General features: G+C 35.0%; 1 protein-coding gene and 1 long non-coding RNA gene across 2 annotated transcripts; one reads left to right on the forward strand and one right to left on the reverse strand.

The window, feature by feature from the left end:
- Positions 1–15: 15 nt before the first annotated feature.
- On the forward strand, positions 16–4,081 carry LOC141644337 (F-box protein SKIP14). The gene is made up of 2 exons (XM_074453836.1): positions 16–1,793; positions 3,003–4,081. Exons 1-2 carry the CDS (start codon positions 750–752, stop codon positions 3,513–3,515), a joined length of 1,557 nt encoding a protein of 518 aa, XP_074309937.1. The 5' UTR covers positions 16–749; the 3' UTR covers positions 3,516–4,081.
- Positions 4,082–6,110: 2,029 nt separating this feature from the next.
- Positions 6,111–9,288, reverse strand: LOC141632649 (uncharacterized). Its single transcript, XR_012537807.1, has 4 exons — positions 9,084–9,288; positions 8,809–8,858; positions 6,737–6,871; positions 6,111–6,430 (listed from the first exon to the last, which is right to left on the reverse strand). It is a non-coding gene; the product is annotated as an uncharacterized LOC141632649 (long non-coding RNA).
- Positions 9,289–17,318: the final 8,030 nt, after the last annotated feature.

Raw genomic sequence — 17,318 nt, forward strand, 5'->3', positions numbered from 1 at the left:
GACCCCTTCTCTCTCCTCTCACAACTTTTGTTGTTTCCTTCACCATTCCCACATTGACCCAAACTACACAATTCTCTCTCTCTATCTCTACTTTTTTTTTTCCTTAATTAATTCAGGTTTAATTTAATTTCTATATTAATCTCTATATATATTATTATACATAATCATAAGTTTCTAATTAATCAAATTAATCGTTATTATTATTGTTGTGTTGTTATTAAATTTGGGGGTTTTTTAATTGGGAGATTGTTGATTATCGGAAGCTAGGGTTTGTTTGATTTGGGGGTAATTTTGGTAGATTGGAATTTTATTGTCGTTGCTAAATATGCCTTGATTCATTGATTAATTGATTGATTGATTGATTTCGATGCTTGGTTACAGTAGTAATTAGGGTTCTTTATTAATTTTGGTGGGAAAAAAATAAATAAAAAAAGGGGTTTTTTCGTTATTGTATAGTTTTTTTTTCTTCTGATTTATATAGATATAAGAACTCGGTGATATTTTAGGTGAGGTAATTGTTTTTGGTTTTTCCCCATCTGAAAATTGAGGGTTATTTTTGTTGTTTTTCAATATAATTTAGGTTTTTATGCAAAAAAATGTGAGAAAAAAAAAGTATAGATTAGATTAATCGCTATCGTAATCAAAATCGAAATCAAAATCAAAGTTGAAATCTTTTAACTTTGGTTTTTGGGAGAGAGGCATTGGATTAGTGTTTGGGGTGTTGTTGTTTGGTGAATATATTGTTAGGAATGGCGTTGAATTATTCACACCGTCCGATATTTTCGGCTCGAATGCCGGAAGATAATCTTGTTCATGGGGGGTCTCAGGAAAGGGACAACATTCATGATATATTGCCTGCTGACCCTTTTGGTATGGATATTAGTTCCACTGTTACCGCCATTACTGGTTGGCTTGAGGATCTCGGTGTTTCGGATTATGGAGGGGATGATGTTGGTGTTGGTAAAGGGCATTATCCGGTTTTGGGTGGTTTGAATGTTTGGTGGGATACCGCGGTTGATTTCCAGCCGTATCTTGGTGAAAATAAGACCTTTAATACGATGTTTAGGTCTGATAGGTTTGTCAATAATGGTTGTGTTAGTTATGGTTGTTGTTGTTGTTGTACCACGGAGAATGACGCGTTTGGTAGTAGTGGTGGTGGTGGTTATGCTCATGAGAGCGGAAAAGTTTTGAGTCAGGGCAATGTGGGTTATGGGTTTGATGATTTTTTTAGTAAGCATGATTTTGATCATGGTGGCGAAACCATGAAAGATGCTATTTTTTACTGTTCTGGTACTAGTGTTTATGAGAATCATGGTGGCGAAACCATGAAAGATGCTATTTTTTGTCGAGGTGGTACTAGTGTTTATGAGAAGGATGATTTTCATCATCATGGTGGCGAAACCATGAAAGATGTTATTTTTTGTCGTGGTGGTACTAGTGTTTATGAGAAGGGAAGTGAAGAGGTTTGTGTTGGTGGTGGTGTTGAGGAGGAGGAGGACGACGGATCTCCTCATCCAGCTTTGAGCTTTGCTCTTGCCTATTTAGGCGTTCGTGATTTGGTTGTAGTGGAAAGAGTTTGCAAGTCGTTGCAGTTCACTGTTCTGAATGATCCTCTTCTCTGGAAGAGTATCCATATTGATTACCCACTGAATTCTCGGGTTACTGATGATGTTCTTGTACAGTTAACCAATAGGGCTCAAGGTCATCTGCAATGCTTGAGCCTTGTGGATTGTAAAGGGGTCACTAACGATGGTCTAAGACGCGTTCTTGAAAGTAACCCAAGGTTAACCAAGGTTCGTCTTATGAAAATATATCCTTATTTTATTATATTCATTCCGTTTTCTTCCCTTGATGTGGAATATTTGTTATGTTTGATAGTGTTATCGAGTCTGAAGAACAATTTCTGATTTCTTGATTGAGATTTATAATACGTTCATGCTCCGTCTGTGTATGTGCGCAATGTTTGCCTCAACCTAGTTATAGTAGGTCTAGATTGTATGTTGCCATTTTGTTTCTTGTGAGCTAGGTTATTACAATTTGGCTGTTGGATTCATTTCATGCCAATGCCCGATGGGAGTGTCGGACACAACTATTTTGTGTAGTAATTTCATACTTGTAGCCAAAAATGAAGTGTGAACGAGTTGTGTGGAGAGGAGCGATTCTTTTGTAGCATATTTTTTTTTTTTTTTTGTTAACCGATCATAGGCAAGTTTTAGATGCGGACAGTTTTGAACGCTGTCATGAGTACCATCACGTAATAAGTTTACCAACTAAACAGTAGATTCCTTATTCACCCTGCGATGCTGGAGTTTAAAGCCAGAAACTGCACAATGCACTGTGCACATAAAAATTTTTATGAATTGAAGGAGCAATAGGCGTAACTGGTTAGCAAGAACTGGTCAAGATTTCACACATATTTGAAAGTTTCACATGTTAGGAAATAGTCTTTCGTCTTTGTACTCAATACTTCATTAGTTTTCTGCTTTCATTCATCCCTCGACTTAATAAGTTGTTTCTCAAGATTTTCACCATTTGCTGACTAATTTTTGTAACCATCCATAGAGTCAGATATAGTTTACTTCGACTGCTGTTTGGTATGATATTTTGGTACTTTTTTGTTTATAAGAGGGGATAAACCCAAAGACCTACAGTGAGTTGGGTCTCACACTTGGAAGGAAAAGACAAAAAAAGAAAAAACAATACCAAAAATGAATAGACAGTAGCCACGCACCATTAAGAGAGGGGACGTGTATACAACTAACAAGCACTGCGTCTAGACTCTAGAAGACCTCCTTTGCACTATCCTTTTCTCCTTCCATGTTCTCAGTATTTCATCGAATTTTGGTACTCGTTATCTTGTATCTGGTGTATGTTCCAATTTGTGTACTGTTATCCTGTAGTTTGCAGTTCTACTATTGCCTGGTTGATCTATTTTTTTTTGTTATTTCATTTTTATGTCCGTTTCTCTGATATATGACAATATTTTGTAATCTCAAATGCAGCTGAGCGTGCCAGGATGTATAAATCTTAAAATTGAGGGTATGATAAATTGCTTAAAGGCTTTTCAGCCTAGGGCTGTCACTGGGATAAAGTGCCTCCGAGTTGCTGGACGTATTGTGACTTTGGAGCAATATGAAGAGCTTTTGTTGTTACTGGGCATTCACAATCACGTGCAATCGTATCACCAAAAGCCGCTTTTCTATTGTAGGGGAAATGTTGATCTATCTTGTGAAGATGATCGCCCTATTGACCTTGAAATTTGTCCGAAGTGCAAAATGGCGAAGCTTGTTTATGATTGCACTACTGAAAGCTGCCAGGCTAAAGACCAAGCGGGTCATTTGTGCAGGGCATGCATCCAATGTATATATCGATGTTATCAGTGTGGGAGGTGCATTGATGGTGTTGTGCACGAGGAAGATTTCTTCCTTGATTATGTGTGTTCCGATTGTTCACCTGGTCATGATATTGCGGGCAACTCCTCCAAGCATGATGTTTCCTACGAGCTAGATGGCTAGAGGTTTGGTACTACATTTACCTCTGGTGGCCGTCCGTTTTGCTCGTGGAAGTTGAAGACGATCGTAATATGCTTGTGTTAAATTAGGAGTTGATAGATGGAAGCGGTGGTCTTGTGGCCGGTGGCCGGATTATGACGAGGAAGTTGGACTGTTGTTGGAATTTGCTTATTCCGTTTAGCTATGTCAATCGAAAGATGCTGGTTTTCGAGGGGACTTGGTTTGTTTGTGTTGTTCCGGCATCGTCAATGTGGATATATTGAGAGCATCAGGGTTTCTCTTTTACATCAACCCTCTTTTACATCCACGAACTGGCAGTGGATGTACTCTGTTTCCCTCGAGTACGATACTTGAGGGAATACCGAATACACACGTATAATGCCCTCGCCCTCATTGCCCGGACTCGGGTTAATGTAGATGGATTACGGAACTCGATAATAAACACTGTTTGTTGTACTTTTTTTTTACTCTTCCCAAAATGTGTGTGTATGAAATCATTTTAAGTTTTTATCGTATCTGTTGGATTTAAGTGAAATTAATAAGTTGATATGGAAAATTGTCTTTTATGGTAATAGTCCATATTACCATAAACTATGGAATGCTAATTTTATGTTTTTTTTTTTAAATATTTTCTAGACGATACAAGTCCGACCAATAAACTAGTTCTTAAACCTGTGCCTCACGTAAAAGATACTTTACGGAAGTTTCCGTCTCACACTGCTCATTTCGTGTTATCTATACATGTTTATATATTACTTTGTGCTTGATTTGTCTAGTTCGATGACCTTTCCTTTGCCCATCCTGGTTCTTGCATTGAAAATTGTTTGATAACATTGGAGTTTTAACAAATTAACAATTGATATGAAACATTGGCAAATTGACAATTCAATCAATACATCACTCGAGTTGAGTCACATGCTCACAGCTAATTAGAGCTGGCAAGTCTGAGCCAACCTGAATCCGAAATTGTTGCAAACCGTAATCGACCTGACTCGAAACCGTACCGTACTCGACTTGGCGGCTAACTCGACCGGAAAGTTGACTCGAATGCCTTGCAAGTCTGGCCTAAAGGTGATCAAATAACCCAAGTCCAATGGCCTGGCCAGCCCAACCCGATTTTTTTGCAAGGCTTGGTTAGGCCCAAAACAAGCTCATGGGCCGCCCAAAAAAGGCCCATTGTAATTTTGGGTGGGTTTGGGCCAAGCTTTGGACTCAAATTTTGCCCGAACCGGCCCAATTCTATTAAAGAGGAGAATTTTCAAGAATTTGTATATAAAAATAGTAATAAGATTTAAAAAAACTCATAAAAATAAAATTATTAAAGTTCAAGAATGATGTCTTCTTAAAATAGATTGTACATGATTAAACATTCCAAAATTCTTATATTTGTCTTTATCTATCGTTCATCGATCATTTCATATGCGTTTTACTATCTTTTTACCAATTGTATTAATTTTATAATCTAAGCATGTATTTAAGCTACTAATGGACGATATTCTTAGGGTCTGAAAAGCCCAATCTTGCCAATTTGGGCCGATATTGGGCTCACAACCAGGCCCATGCATTTAGCCTCGCCCAACCCTATAAACAGGCTTTTTTTTGCCGTCGCCCAACCAAAGCCTGCATGGGCCCGACCAATGATCACCTCTAAAGTCTAATCTAACCCGACGGAAACCCAAAAATTTTGCAAACTGTAATCGACCTGACCTGACTCGAACTAGTAGCTAACACGACGCAAAAGCTAACCCAAAAATGACCCTATAAATTATTTCCATGATTAATAAGCCATTAATTATTCCACCCTATTTGTGTTTATCTTGGGTCGTGTTAAAGAACGTCCAAATGTTGACAATTAGACACTAGTTTCCAACATTACCCTTCCATAACTTCCCCCCTTTCACTCTCTTTAACATCTTAATAAAAATAACGAAAACCAAACAAAAATAGACGGTTTTTCCTATAAAAAAAATGACGACAGCCTAATCATATAAGTCGTAATTTAGTTTACGTAATTTTCAATTAAAACGGTTTTATTCATGTCAATGAATGACGGTAACAACGATCAAGCTAGTAACAAATTTCAAGAGACATGTTTACGTTTTAATTACGTTTCTAATTTACGATTTGACGATCGGATTAGAGTAGAACAAATTAGCGATTATCGATCCCCGGGCCCAAAACTAAAATAAGACGGAAGTTAGTTTTTATTTTATCAAAAATATATCGAAAGTAGGCCAGACGAAGAAATTCTCCGTCCTTTGTCCAGATAATAAAAAAATATTCTGTCCAGACATAGGTTGAGACGAAAAAAAATTCCGTCCAGGTTTTTTTTTTCCTGGACGAAATTATTTTTCGTCTCAACCTACGTCTGGACGATTTTTTTTTCGTTTGGACCTAGGGCTGAACGAAGAAATTTTTTATCCAACCCTAGGGCTGGAGATTTTTTTTTTCCTCGTCCGCCAGCTTTTTTCGGCATTTTTTTAAGAAAAAAACCGGTTCCGACTAAGATTAGTTTTGGGCGTGGGAGTCGATTATCGTTCCATGTTTATAGGTCGGTTTAAGTAGGAAAGACCTTGAATAAGGACAAAATAAAGAAAATAAAATGAAACGAAACAAAAGAAAATTTCAGCCCACTAAGCGTTCCAAATGTACAACAGCTTCCTTTTTTGATAGAGATAGCTGGAGATGAGAATGGTCAAGCTTAACATACTGGAAATGTATATGGAAAATGAAGAAGTGCTTTATATCATCCTAAAGATCAATTAATCTATAGAAAAGGATATTTCCTCCATCTGCGATTGACCTCTTTTACTAATTCTCTCTGATTCGAGATTTGCTTCTCGTTCGAAATTAATCACGTCTTTTCTCTTGAGCTCATTCTTGTATTCACCTACGTGATTTCCATCTCATTGATTTTTCTGCAAGAATACAAACACTACTATAGCCTTAATGGTAAACCATAGAGTAACTTGAACCAGATAAGGCTGCTATAGCCTTAATGATAAACCATAGGTCGGAACCTCTATCGAATGCTCTCTTTAAAGCCAGAAACTGCACAATGCACTATGCACTATGCACATAAATGCCAGGGTTGGTAGTCTTGGTACACCATGAGAAATAAAATTTATAATACAGGTGATAATTGATAAATGACACTGTCTCTGAGACCTGAAGAAGATCAACAATAATATGGAACCTGAGTATTGAAATAGCAGCATACTTACATCCTTTTGAGTAACAATATGCCAGACATTGTCAACTGTATGCTTCACAGATAATATGGAACCCGAGCATTGACATAAAATTTTGAGCTTCAAGTCTCTTGTTTCAATTGCATGTCTCAATTCATATGTTGATTCCTGCACACACACAAAAACATTGGTTGATGCTTTGGAACGGAGATAGCTTGGGTTCAAAGCATATATGCACGGGCTGGATATGGTGGATTCTCAGACAATTGTTCTGTGCCGGAACCAAAAGACTAGGTATAATAGCAATTAACTTGCCTTTCCTTCACCGATATAGGTATACTGTATATCCCAACAATGCAAGTCAATTTAGATACAGAAGACTACCTCCCCCAGTTCCCCTCTTTCCCCAAATACAGAAAACGAATGAAAGACAAACTTAGCAGTGACAGTGTTTAAGTCAGAAGCCGTACGCTAGGATTGAGAGCGACAAATTGAAAAGGTACAACGCTATGGATGAAGATGGAGGTTGTAGAAGGATGAGAAAGAAGGAGTTGATTGCCCTCATTAGGGGTACGCTATAAGTCCTATAACCTCCTCGATGAATAGTGATCACCATTTTTGGTCAGGGGTGAATGGGGCGAGGGAGGGAAATATGACTAACTCAATTCCCAGCAATGTAAAACACTTTCTAACATCGTTATTCTGCAATACTCTAACATATCATTGCCCTCAATCCAACCATGACCTATAAAGAAGCATGGATGTATACCATTGGTAATTTAAGATGAAGCGTAAAAGATTCAATAGGTGGATCTGATGACATATCTCATCAATTTCACCCAATCATTTTTTAAAGATCTCTAAAGCAATTAGCAATCATTCAGCACATCAAGACGTAAATCAGGCACTATATAAACGACGAACCTTATAAGCATTGACAAATTGCTTTTTTGATTGAAAAAAGGCCTGTATAGTATTGTTCAATTATTTTTGCTTATTCTCGAGAAGTGCATTATCGTTCTAGAGATAACTCATCTGCTATGAACACATGCCTCACGCCTTTCTCATATCAGCAACATTAACAAAATTACTATAGGTTAGCATATACGCATGTAATGGATATGGGGGATTCTTTAACAATTGTTCTGTATCAGAACCAACAGACTGGGTACGACAACAGTTTACTTGCCTTCCCTTCACCACCGTACGTGTTGTAATAGTACGATATTGTCCGCTTTGGGCCAAGCCCTCACGGATTTACTGCTGGGCAGCTGGGCTCCTTTCCAAAAGCCCTCGTACTATTATATTTAGTAGATACTTATAAAGATGATCTTCCATCTTTATTTTACCGATGTGGGACATGGGTTTGCACCTTAACAATACGTATATCCCAACAATCTAAGTCAGTTTAAATAAAGAAGACTACCAACCCCTCAATCTTTCCCCAAACACAAAAAAAGAACGAGAGACAAAATTTTAGCAATGACAGCGTTAAGTCAGAAACTGTATGCGAGGATTGAGGGTGACAAATTTACGGGGTAGCAACACTAAACGATCGTGCATAGATGAAGGTGGTAGCCTGTAGGAGGACGAGAAAGAGGTACGCTATAAGTCCTTAGCTGCTGTCTTTATCATGCCAAGAAAAAAGTACAATGATTTCTCCCACGAATTTCACCACGTTTCATTGCCACAACCCAGTAACTCGTTCACTTATATGTTTCCCTTAAAATACTAATTTTTCAGACGTAACAAAAATCATCAAAACAGAGTTAGCTAGCATTGCACATAATAGTCATAAATTCATACTACCACATAGTTTCATCTAGCGCGCCGGAAAAATAAAAAAAATAATTTCTCACAGGAATTTTATCAAACAGTTGAGCTGCATTCTACTGTCACGAGTCGATAAATTGTTAACTTATTCGTTTTCACTCAAAACTACTCAATTTTTCAGACGTAACAAGTTATAAAAAACAGATTCAGCTCGCATTGCACATAGTACTCATACTCATACTACAACAATTCCATCTTTTCCTCAATTGCGCCAGCAAAATAAAAATAATTTCTCAGAGGAATTTCATCAAACAGTTGAGGTGCATTCTCACCCCAATTTCTTCAATTTCCTTCCAAATTCCTCCTCTAACTGCTTATGCCTCTACACCACATTAAAATCAATCAAATAATCAGCAATTTCATCTCATACACAATTAATCAAAAATTCAAAATCATAAACATAGATTAAATTAATATCAAATTCAGAGTTGTTATTGTTCCAAGTACGATGATCGCTTCCTTTTCCTGATTAAGCAGATGAAGTGCAAAATTAGAGAGAAATGAGCGAGAGTATTAATGAGAGAAAGAGATGACAAAGAAGAATTACGCGGAGATCGCGAAATTCGGAAATTAGGACGCGAAGCTGGAGTTTGAATCGAGAGTTTCAACTTTCAATAACTCATTTTTCCCTCCAAAATTTGCAGTTAATACCGCGAAAATAACGAACTTTTGGAATAACTAAGGTTTGTTGTATCCTTCCTATTTAAGAATTTTCAGGATATTTCCTTGTATAGTACGGAGTAACACGTAAGACCAAAATATACTAAATATACACTTTTTCTCATTAGAATTTCACACGATAATCACTTTACACTTATTTAAAGAGAATTTTGCAAAACAAACAAAAAAACAAAATATTGCTTATACTATATTAATCGGAAGTACGATTACGTGTATAAGTTCTAAATTTAGATAATTAACTTACAGAGTTTCAGGTATGTCCTTGGTCTCTCGTTACTTATATTAATTGAATTTTAGTTACGATATGGTGTGATATCTTCCTCTTATTACCTAATTAGGTGCGTAAAACCGTTTTATACGAGAACATCATACCCCAATAATTGGTTCCTTATCTTGTATGCATATTCTTAGGGAGTAGTACTATTATCTTTTAGCGTAGCTATCTTTCCTAGTAACTAAACTCACGTATGCAATAATTCATTCACGTAATTGTCACATTCTAATATTTCCTCACTTATTTTTACCTTGTTAAATTCAAAGTTCGAATTTGATAATCTCTATTCAACTTTACCGGTAAGGATCCTCTGTCCCTTCTATATCCCACGCCATACATATTCTAACACGTCAACTGGTTAATATATGTATTGAATATTTTATTCTTGTAACAAGTGATGTGTCAGAATGAGACACATAATAAAACACATAAGTAGGACAGAGGTTTTTTACTCCACCTTACATGTGCCTCACGATTCAATGCAAAACAAGCAATCTTTCCTTTCTAAATTATACTTATATAAGAGGTAATTTTTTATGAATGTCTTGTTTATATGAGACTAGTGAAGATCTTTTTTAGGTTATTTATTTACGCAAATTCTTATTTGCGACGGGTACTATTCGTCTCAAATAAGAGACGGGTCAAATGTAACCATTTTATGAGAAAATGTGACCATTTTTTCATAGGTAACATTTTATGAACAACTTATGAGTGGTTACATTTTATCAAAAAGTGGTCACATTTGGCCGTCTCTTATTTGTGACCGTCACAAGGGAGACTTATTGATTTATTTATATAAGTCGAGAGGCAATATCCACAATGTGTACCTCAACACCAAATACGCTGAATAGTGTAAAGGAATGAAGCTTTCGGGCTGACACATGGATTTTTTTTTAGTTTGGGGCAGTAATAGACCTCTAGCTGTTTCACAGCTAATGCTCCGGTTACTCTAGTTAAATAACTCGATCCTTGAATGCACAACATCTCTAGGAGTGGGCAAGAATGAGGGAGGTAATCGATGAATTTATCGGTGACATTGACGTGTCTAAGACAAAGAGACGTTAAAGAAGACTTAAAGCCGGTCAACTTAGGTGGCAGATCAAGAGGCTCGCTACAGAGAGGCTTGTCATCGCTACAAATCATAATTAAAGATAAAATAGGTACATTTATTATGTAAATAGGTACGAAATTACAATGTCACGATCAACAACAAAAAGGTCACGAATTACAAATAAAAGGGTACAAAAGACTGGTCTCTCAATAACTTATTAAAAGAACATCTCTCAAATTTTAGTTATGATTTTAGGATTTTGACTTTTCTCAAATCTTTCCCCACAAAAATTTACCTTGCCACTACTTGATATATGGATCATATTGAATGATATTCTACTACATCTAGGACCAAGTTCTTGTTAATAATGTGGATAGGAAGGCTGAAAAATACAACTAAGAAGGGTAAAATGCGGTCTGGGCTAGACATGGATTGAGCACACATTAAAAATTTAGCCCACAGACATGCCGGTTTTGGTTGAGTTAGTAAACCGGGCTTTTTTACTTTTCTCAAAATATTTTGTTTATGTACCCACTTATATTAAGAGTCGAATAGGCCGGCTTCAATGTAGGGAATGACCTATGAACAACATTTATATGACCCATGAACACACCTAGTACCTTGAAATGAGCACGTGAAAATTTGAAGTACTCCTATTTCAGTTTATTTGTTTGCCTTTAGTTTGATACAAAGATAAAAAAAAACGTGAAGGGTCACTTATTAGATGACAAATGGACTAATTTGATAACGGAGGACCTGTTGATAGTATGGGTTCCTCAGCTCTTCTGCTGCTCTACTGCTGATTGATCCTCCTCTTCCTATACAACTATCATCCTTGAGTCTTCGTGCTTCTATCAAGGTTCTGGACATCTCCAGAACCTTCCATCCACATCAGCAAGGAATAGTTTGTTACACCGACAGCCTGTAAATAGTTTGTTACAAAGCAGTTACAGATATTTTGCACATTGTTGTATATAAGCAAGCCATTATACATCATTCTAAGTTAAGATTTTCTTAATAAAATTCACATTTATTTACTCTGAGTGTTCTTCAATTTTCACCTGAGTAATTGTTTACATTTGGGAAATTCCCACTTGTACCCCTTTGGTATTGGCTAATCTCACTTGTACCCCTACTTTTCAAGAAAGTCCACTTGTACCCTCCAACTTCCTAGTTATTCTCATATACCCCTTAAGTATAGTAAATGATGAATATTGAGGATGAAATGTGGTAAAATGATAAAAGATGAATGTGGAAGATGAAGTGGAGTCATATAAAAATGAATTTGGAGGGAAAAACTATTTTTGTTAGAGAGAAAACAAATATTTCAATTAAGGTATCATATTGTTTACATAACCCTTAACATCTTACGTGAGGGTACTTAACACTTCTTCCCCACTTCATAATGACAAACGAGAATTCACTTAACGTCTTAATTGTTGGTGCTTAGTGTTATGATGTTGGAGTGTGGACTTTCCTTAAAAGTAAGGGTACAAGTGAGACTAGTCTATACTTGAGGGGTATAAGTGAGAATAACTAATAAATTGAAGGGTACAAGTGGGGTTCCCTAGAAAGTAGGGGTACAAGTGAGATTAGCTCATAGCAGAGGGGTACAAGTGGGAATTTCCCTTTACATTTCATTAGAATTCACAATAACAGAATTCAATAGGACCTAATTACTCATTAAAAGTATTCCTATAATAGAAAGACAAACAATTGATAGAGATACTCCCCAAATAAAATAGGCAAATAAATAATCGGAATGGAGAAGTAATTCTACCACTTGATATATGGATCATGTTGAATGAAATATATGTAGGAGACTAGGTCACTAGGCCTAAGTGTTTTGTGATAATGTGGACAGGGAAACACACAAATTTTAAACCAACCTGCTAAACATCGTCGATAATTTACTAATCATCGTCGATATTTTTTAATGACTTTCCTAATTTACCCCTCGCTCTAAACCTTCCATAAATTTAACATCTTTTTTTCAAATACGACATTTTCGTCACCACCGCTTCAATTCTGCCACCAAATTCAAGGAATCGACGACAAGTAATCTAAACTAGTTTAATTTTTTAAAAATTTGTAATTAGTTAGTAATTTTACATGGTTTAGAATAGAATCGTTATTGTTAGAACGGGTTAGTGATTATCGATTACCGCGGCAAAAATTAATCTAAGTCAGAAAACGATTTTTTTTTTTCAGAAAAAAAAAAATCCGGACGAAAAACATTTTCGTCCAGACCTAGGTCCAGACAAAAAAAAAAATTTGGACGAATTTTTTTTTAATACCGTTACTAACTTGATCGTTGTTACCGTATGTTTAAAACCGTTTTAATCGAAAATTTCGTAAATTAAATTACGATTTTTTTCCGAAAAACCGTCTTTTTTTGTTTTAGAAAGATTAGGGAGAGAGAAAAGGGAAAGTTGATGGGGGCAAATTGGAAAGATGTGTTAATTGTCGACGATAATTAGTAAAAGTGTCGACGATATTTAACACGACCGGTTCTAAAAGGCCAGTCCACATATATTCACTTAAAATAATTTGTGTTTTAGAAGTTTGTCTTGGTGTGTTTGGCATAATTTTTAAAAGTATTTTCTAGCTTGAAAATACAAATTGGCCAAATATACCATTTATTGGTGTTGTTTGGCCAAGCTTAAAAAGTGTTTTTCTAATTGAAAAAATAGTAGCTTGGTCAAACATGGTAAATTAGAGAGTTTTAAAAGTGCTTTTGAGAAGTCAAAAACTGATTATTCACCCCCAAGAGGAGAAGTACATATTTACTACTTCTACTTCTACTTCTACTTTTTACATAAAAAACCAAATAAGCAAACAAAAGTTGTGTTAAAGTAGTTAGACCATCTCCAACCATGATTTTCTCACCTCCTCATCTCATTCTCTCTTATCACTTCTCACTCATCCACCTCATTATTCCTCAACTTTTCAATTTACAACTAAAACACTTCTCCAACAATAATTTACACTTATTCCTCATCACCCTCTTTCATCATTTATCTCTCTTACTTTAACATACCCCACACATTTTTTTACATTAAAATCTATTTTCGTAATTTGTTCGGGTTTTCAACTCGATAATTAATCGACTTTAGTTTTATTATAAAAAAAGGTTAAAACGTTTTTTCTCTTAAAAAAAAAATATTTTCCAAGACAATTTCTAAAACATAAAAATTTAAAATTTAAAACATTATTTTACAAGGATACATTAATACAATATTTAAAAAAAAAACACCAATATTACATATATAAATTAAAACGATAAAGAAAATACAATAAATTAAAATACCGTTGAAAAAGAAAATAATACAATATTAGTTGTGGTCACCAAATTTTTGCCAGATATTTTCAATTAGATCTGCTCTTAAGACCGCGTTATTTGGAACTTCTTGGAACAAGGTGAACCCCGTCTCACGTCACTAGCACTAATGATGGGACCGCGTTACAAACACAATAATCCACACGTTCCTGATGAAAACATAACGAGAGGTACAAATATGTGTTATAATTAACTCGTTATAATATACATTTTCGCTTTTGCTTTTCTTAACTTTATACCTTTATGTTCTTATTCAGAAATTGTCATATTGAAGAGTAATGAATTAAGCAATCTAGAGGCTGAGGTTATTGAGTTATTCAAGAGGTGTGAAACGATCATCCCTCCCATGACTATACATCACCTATGCTCGGCCACCGGTCAGATATTCGCAGGCCCGCTTGAGAAGATCGATTTATACGAGATTTATTTCAGTTATCAAGAGGAGGAGTTATGGAAGCCAAAGGATTCTTCATCAGAAGGTTATTCCACTGACTAAGGAATTAATTAGTGGCGTGGTTATGTTAACGGTAGTATTTCAAGTCTAATATATGTCGTTGCCATGAGTTGTCACCTTTATTTATGTGTTAGCTTTATTTCCGTCAACTTTATTTACGTGTTAGCTTTATTAATTGTCAGTTTTATTTATGTGTTGTCAGTTATCAATGTAATCGTTTTTATCAATGTAATCGTTTTTATCAATCGTTTTTATCACTTGAGATAAAAATTGCTGATTCTTAAACATCAATTAACAAAACGATATTTAAGAGAGTGAAGAAAATCAAAAAAAGGAAGAGAAGAAAAAATGTGGATATATGTCAATATTACTACCTTTTTGTAGAGAAAATAAAAATAAAAATTATGGTATAATTATTTTTTTCAAAAAAATTAATTACATATTAAATATTACCAAAAATAAGAAATAGGTGTAAAATTAATTAGTTAGGTAAATGTGTGTGTAAAATGCAACACAAATACACTGCATATTTTTAGAATAAAAAATTGAAAAATGCAATAAAAAAAAGAAAGATGGTCCACAAATTAGAGTTCATGCGCAGCGCTTCTATCCTCGGTTTTTCGCTGAGTGTTTCATTCCTCAACTTGGTGAAGATTGATAATCATGGTTGGAACTTATTTTTATTCCTCAACTCCTCTTCCTCAATTTATTGAGGCATCCTATCGGCATTGTTGGAGGTGCTCTTAGGCCAAACACATAAATTTTGTGAAAAACTACTTTTACAAAAGTATGGCCAAACAACTAAATTTTTTTCCGAAAAGTAACTTGTGAATAAACTCCTTTTAAAAAGGAAAAGTCATTTTCCATAAGTAAGGCCAAACAACACCATTATTAAGTTACAAATTTTTAAAAGTTTAATAATCATCTTCCTGTGTTTAAAAATAGGAACAACAATTTGATGTTTCTAATTTTGAAAAGGACTACTAGGAAATTAAGATCATGTTTGGCCTAAATTGTTAAAAATGTGTTTTGATTTTTTAGCTTAATTTGTTAAAAGTTTTTTCAATACAAACACTTTTTTTTAATAAGTTAGACCAAATATGCTTTAAACTATTTTGAGTTAGGCAAATGATTATATAATGGATTTTACCCAATTGTTATGGTAAAACAAATTATCATACCAAAATAATGTCCACCAATTAGCATGTTCCGTAAGTTGGGCATAATTGTCTTTAGCTTATGATTTTACAATGTTACGATTACTTCTTAAACCGTCTTATAATAGACGTTTTCATACAATATAAAGGTTGATCATATAATTAAATTCTTCATTTATTCTTCATCAGATTTCGAAACATCGAGCTGAGTATCGGTTGTGCCTAGATAATAACCCATACCAAATGTGAAATCGAGTGCTTTGCAAGTCAGCCCAACCCCACTATCGAGGTACTTTTCCACCAAACCCACATGATGCAACCTAAATAACCTAACCCGACCACCCCCTACGTGATTGATCAAGTATGTTCAAAAGTCAAGGTCGAGAGATCCAAAAATTGCTAGATATCGGAAGGTTGGATTAAGGATCGGTTATACGGTACCGTGACTACCGCCGATAACAAGATTTAAAACCAAGCTATCAAAAATGCACACTTTAATTTCTTGAAACTCTCTCATCTTTTTTGTTTCATTTTTAGCATTATTGCACCTGTTTCAACCCAAATAATAAAAATCGAAGTTTTGACATGAAATAATCAGTGCCCATTAGAAGACCAATTAGTATATCCGTTTAAGGTCTAGATGGGTCAAATAGGTCACCACTTACATAATAAGACAAAATCATAAAATCCAATTTGTTGTTTCTCTTAATATGAAAGTGGTGTGACATTATAACCGTCTACAACTTTAGCCGGATAGGACCAATTTACCTGAATGATTTGACATGAATCAATAAATTTACGAGATAAATTAATTTGTAGGTTATCTACTTTTTTTCTAATTTAAGATTTTAGAATTTGGATGGAATTCCTTCCTGCTTGATTCCGGTTTAATGCAATTATTACGATAGCAAATTTTTGAAAATTACACTGCTTGAATAATCTTTTTGACTGAGAGAAACGAGATTTTAAAAAACACACAATTTTTCATTAATTCACACCCATTTACAACCCTACAGGCTACAACATTGCTGATGCCAAAAAAAGCAAAAGCTTAGGAGGAAACAAACAAAACACTAAATTAAATAGAAATTTAACTACACATAATTTACCATAATCACAATACTAACATCAAAATTGTCAGAATTGACATTAGCTTACGAAACAAACAAAACCCTAAAAACAAGGATTTAACTAGAAATTTAAACCCATAATTTTCCATAAACCCAGATTACATCCTAAAACAAACTGAATGAAGGCTGGCCTAATGGCTGGTGAAGAAGCCTACCATCAAAGCCCCTGCAGCACCTGTCAAACATACCGCACATTTTTTTTAATATAGTTAACATCATTTGGTGGGAGATCAACACCTATGACAACGGGACGAGTAGTGAAAATAAGAACAACATGAGCTTGTCTCGAAGAAGTAATCGAGATCTCATCTAAAGTAGAGAGAAAATTAGCATTATCTGAAATACGACAATGAATGTCAACCAAAGCATTAACCCTTTCAATGAAAAAAGTAGTGTTTGAATCAAGATTCACAACACTGTTAAGTTTTTGTTGAAATTGTTGAACCATTTGCGAAATGCGAGTTTGAACGCGAGCAACATTAGAGGGCGTAAATTGGAAAACCCTAATGACTTGAAAATATGAAAGAGCTGGATTTGACCTTGAAACTTAAAGTTTTTCATCTAGTGCATCAATTATAGCATTGACAGCACTATCAAGAGAAGCAGCAACCATTGTTAAAAGCCGAAAATATAAATGTGAACAAAAAAGGAAGGTGAGAATATAAAACACAAAATATAAATTTTGAAAATAAAAC

Source organism: Silene latifolia, chromosome 2 (genome assembly GCF_048544455.1).
Source record: "Silene latifolia isolate original U9 population chromosome 2, ASM4854445v1, whole genome shotgun sequence".
Lineage (NCBI taxonomy): Eukaryota > Viridiplantae > Streptophyta > Magnoliopsida > Caryophyllales > Caryophyllaceae > Silene > Silene latifolia.